This window comes from Austrofundulus limnaeus, unplaced genomic scaffold, assembly GCF_001266775.1.
Source record: "Austrofundulus limnaeus strain Quisiro unplaced genomic scaffold, Austrofundulus_limnaeus-1.0 Scaffold1132, whole genome shotgun sequence".
NCBI lineage: Eukaryota > Metazoa > Chordata > Actinopteri > Cyprinodontiformes > Rivulidae > Austrofundulus > Austrofundulus limnaeus.
Window position 1 is genome coordinate 80553 of NW_013953534.1, and position 3837 is coordinate 84389.

General features: G+C 39.8%; 1 protein-coding gene across 1 annotated transcript in view; it reads right to left on the reverse strand.

Annotated features, from left to right (window-relative positions):
- The window catches only part of usp25 (ubiquitin specific peptidase 25), a gene marked incomplete in the record, with an annotated part of 93279 nt that overhangs the window by 73706 nt on the left and 15736 nt on the right, over positions 1 to 3837 (reverse strand). The window contains 3 exon segments of the mRNA XM_014030869.1: positions 972 to 1134; positions 1231 to 1354; positions 3088 to 3238. Coding sequence (XP_013886323.1) covers positions 972 to 1134; positions 1231 to 1354; positions 3088 to 3238 — 438 coding nt within the window.

Consider the following 3837-nt stretch of genomic DNA (forward strand, 5'->3'; position numbering starts at 1 on the left):
GGGGGGGGCACATTTGGCTCGCGGGCCTTGAGTTTGACACATGTGGTCTAAATGGTTCAGGTCTGCTAAAACCCAAAGGATCTGGGGGTCCTCGACCACCAGCCGGGGGAGGGCCTACGTTCGGAGTGTACCTACCTGGATTATACCTATCTGGGGTTGTCGCTCCTGACTGAGAGTCAGACTCTGCGACAGGATCAGTAAGGCGAGCCCGCCTACTTACCTCCTTGATGGTATCTCTCAGGCCAGGGTCAGCTTTACCGTGAGGTCAGGGGGTTCCCTTCACATTTTTTTCACTCAGCACATTTAAAGTTGTGATAACAATGTTTTTTTTACCTTAAAACAAGTGTCAATAAAATTCATACTGCAGCCCTAACAGTAAGCATTATTATTGTTAAGGAGATATTTACATGGTATTTACTATAGGCTACATGTACAAATGAGAAAAATAATCAGACGAGTTAACCAAAAGGGGGTACTGTAAATACGGTGTTTGCATTTGGACTTCTAAACTGTACAACTGATCTGAAACGAGTATCCGACTTAACCCGAATATTTTATGATATACACTCAAACTTCTGGAATTTTAAGAATTTCTTGTATTTCTCAGAAACGAATTCCCATAAAATACCAAACGCTAATAAAATAGCGCAACATTTTTTCAATCACTAAGAAAATTAGCAGAGATGATTTTCAGGTTACTTCAGTCAAATCGTTGAAAATGTATATGTGTTCATGAAATTTTTGCATTTTATAATTTTTTTCCCATATGTTATTCACTGAATACTGTTGTCATATCTAGTCAATAGACATTATTTTGAGATTTTTAGAAAAAAATGTATGGTGATTTTTTTTTATTTCAGTTTCAAAATCACATTTGATCAGAACTGCTTTTCAGTTCCAGTTAAATATTAWTATTATTATTATCATAAGGATCTGAACAGCGTTGTGTATAGCTTTTTGTGTGTGCTCACCTGTATGACAGCACTGAACCAGCAAGTATTGCCAACATTTTTCAGACCCACTGGGCAGTTATCAGCCCTCTTTTTGTCATGTGGGTTGGGTGAATCATTCCAAACTTCTGTGTGTGTACGCTTTAGACTTGCTTTGTTCTCAGCTATGCTGGCCTCCAAAACCCTAAAATCCAAAAGAAAACAGATACAATTCTTGTTAATTAACTTTTTTGTTTGGCATCTGAAACTTTTATATCCTAATGGACACTCCTAAGCTCACCTGCTGATGGCTTGTTCCTCATCAGTGATGCCCGTTTCTCTGAAAGCCTTGTTGGACTCCTCCAGGCTGAGGGCAATCGCCCTTTGCAGGTCATCTTTATCATCTCCTGTCAGATCAATTACATCTGCATAAAAAAAGCACATGGGCTTAATAACATGATAATCTGATTCTACTGTTTTTATCTGAACAGTTGAACAGTTCACAAATATGACAACAAGATATTTTAAAAATAAATGTAATGAGGCGGTCACGTGACCCCGACCAAGATGGACGCTCGGGATTTTGCTCTGCCCCAGGTTTCCAGTAATTAACAGACCTTCTACTTTTACTGTTTGCATTATTCTGTTAAACTATCCACTGGAGATGCCGAAGTCGCAACGTGATAAAGAATTTCCTATTTTTTCCATTGACGAGCAAGAAAAGACCCACCCAACATACTACTCGTGCTTCGAGCGAAGCCRAGCTAACTGCTACTAGCTCACCGGAGCTACGCTAACTAACCAAGCCACTATGGAGCAGATCTTGGCCGAAATAAAATCTGTTGCCTTCCGGGTTAATGGAATGGTYAATGGAATGAATCTGTTGGCGCTCRTCTGGAAGTTATTGATGGCACCTTGAGTGAAATATAGTTGGCCATTACTTCTGTGGAGGGCTCACTTTCATCTCTATCCAATCGTGTGTCACACACCTGGAAAAACGCACAGAAAAGGCCGAAGACACGATCTCCGCTGCGGAGGACAGTTCGGTGGACCATAGCTCCTAGTCACCATGGAAAAAACAGTGGAGCATCTTCTTCTGAAAGTTGACGATCTAGAAAACCGCAGCCACCGCAAAAATCTGAAAATCATTAATCTCCCAGAGAGGACGGAGGGTGATACCCCCTCGTGAATTTTCCCCAGTCAGTTCTTCCGACTCTTGTGGGTCTCCCTCCGGACATCCCCCCCACTGGAGATCGAGAGGGCTCACCGAGCCTTGGCCCCAGTTCCTGATCCGGGCAAGCCTCCAGGAAGTGCGCTGGTTCGGTTCCTGAGATTCCCCCAGTGAGAGGCTGTGCTCAGAGCTGAAGAAACGTGATGGTCGACATGGTGGCTCCTTTCTGCGTTCCTATCCCGACCTCTCCTCTGAGGTCCTCCGAAAGCAGTGAGAGTTTGACACCTTAGGGWAAGTCTTGGCTTGGCTCAACAAATACAGGGGATTCTCCAACCCAGCTKGCCTCCGGTGGCTGCATGAGGGTCGAATTCACCTTTTTGACACTCCTGAGTCAGCGACTAGATTTTTGGGCTCTCTTAAATGAGGTACATTTCCCGCTTTCCATCACTTGTTCTCTCATGATGTTGTAGTAAGTTGGACTGTTCACCGTCTCTCTGACTGTCGCATCTTTTTGGCGATTGATTTCAGGACAATGAAGATGAGACTCTGTATATATGAGAAATTTCAGTTCGTATTTCCTTCCTAATAACTTAGGATGGTTTTGATGCTTTTTTTTTTTTCATTATCCATAGTATTTTAAGCCAATATGCCTCGGCCACTTAATCTTGTTTCCTGGAATGTCCAGGGTTTAGGCCACATAGTCAAGAGAAAGAAAATTTTGTTTTCATCCATCTCAATTCAGTCCCCTCTGACTTTAAACCCAGACTTGCCAAATCCTATTAGAAGTATTGGTCTATTGAACTGGTCTTCTTCTGGTTTGTTAGCTCTGTCTGACCTGTTGAATTCTGATTCTATTAAATCATTTGTTCAAATCAGAAACGCTCTGTATTTATTCTTTGTGTTTATAACTGATGTAAAATCAATAAATTAAAAGAAAAATTAAAAAAAATAAAAATATGACAACAAATGCAGAGGGGAGTTGCTCACTTGTATCAGCCTGACTGCCAACACTGATATATCTGTCACTGGCCACCTGGGATGTCTGGAAGTAGGTAGTCTCATCTTGCTGAGGAACCTTGGCATTTTTCTCTGTCAGAAAGGCAACAGCGTCAGACAAGTCTCCATTGCTCACCTGTAGCAACAAGAAAAATGAAAAAGATCAACAAAGGCAATGTAAAAAAACAGGAATATTTAAATTTTTTCTTGCTTAAGAGAAAAAAGTACCACAACAATTCTGAAAAAGTTGGGACACTGTATAGAATTCATTAAAAGAATGCAATGATTGTCAAATTATATAAACTCATATTTTATTCATAGTGGAACATAAGAAAYATGTCAGAAGTTGAAACTTAGATATTACACAAATTCTTGGAAAAAATATGATTAATTTGATCTTGATAGTAAGCAAGTAAGTAAAGTTTTATTTATAAAGTGCCTTTCACAGAAATTTATTCACAAGGTGCTGTACAATCAATGTAAAAATGGTGGAAAGATAAAATGAAACACAATAAACAACATAATGAAACATTAAATCAAGAATAAATTCTAAATGTAACTCAGACACACGGCAGAGCATGACCAGTGATGAGTGTTATGTATGCAAGACTGTACAAATCATAGTAAGAAAAATTGTTATGTTACCAAAATGATACAATGGGTATCAAGTAGGGCTGCCACAATTAATCGATGACTAATCGATTATTAAAATAATCGATGACTAATTTAATAATCGATTAG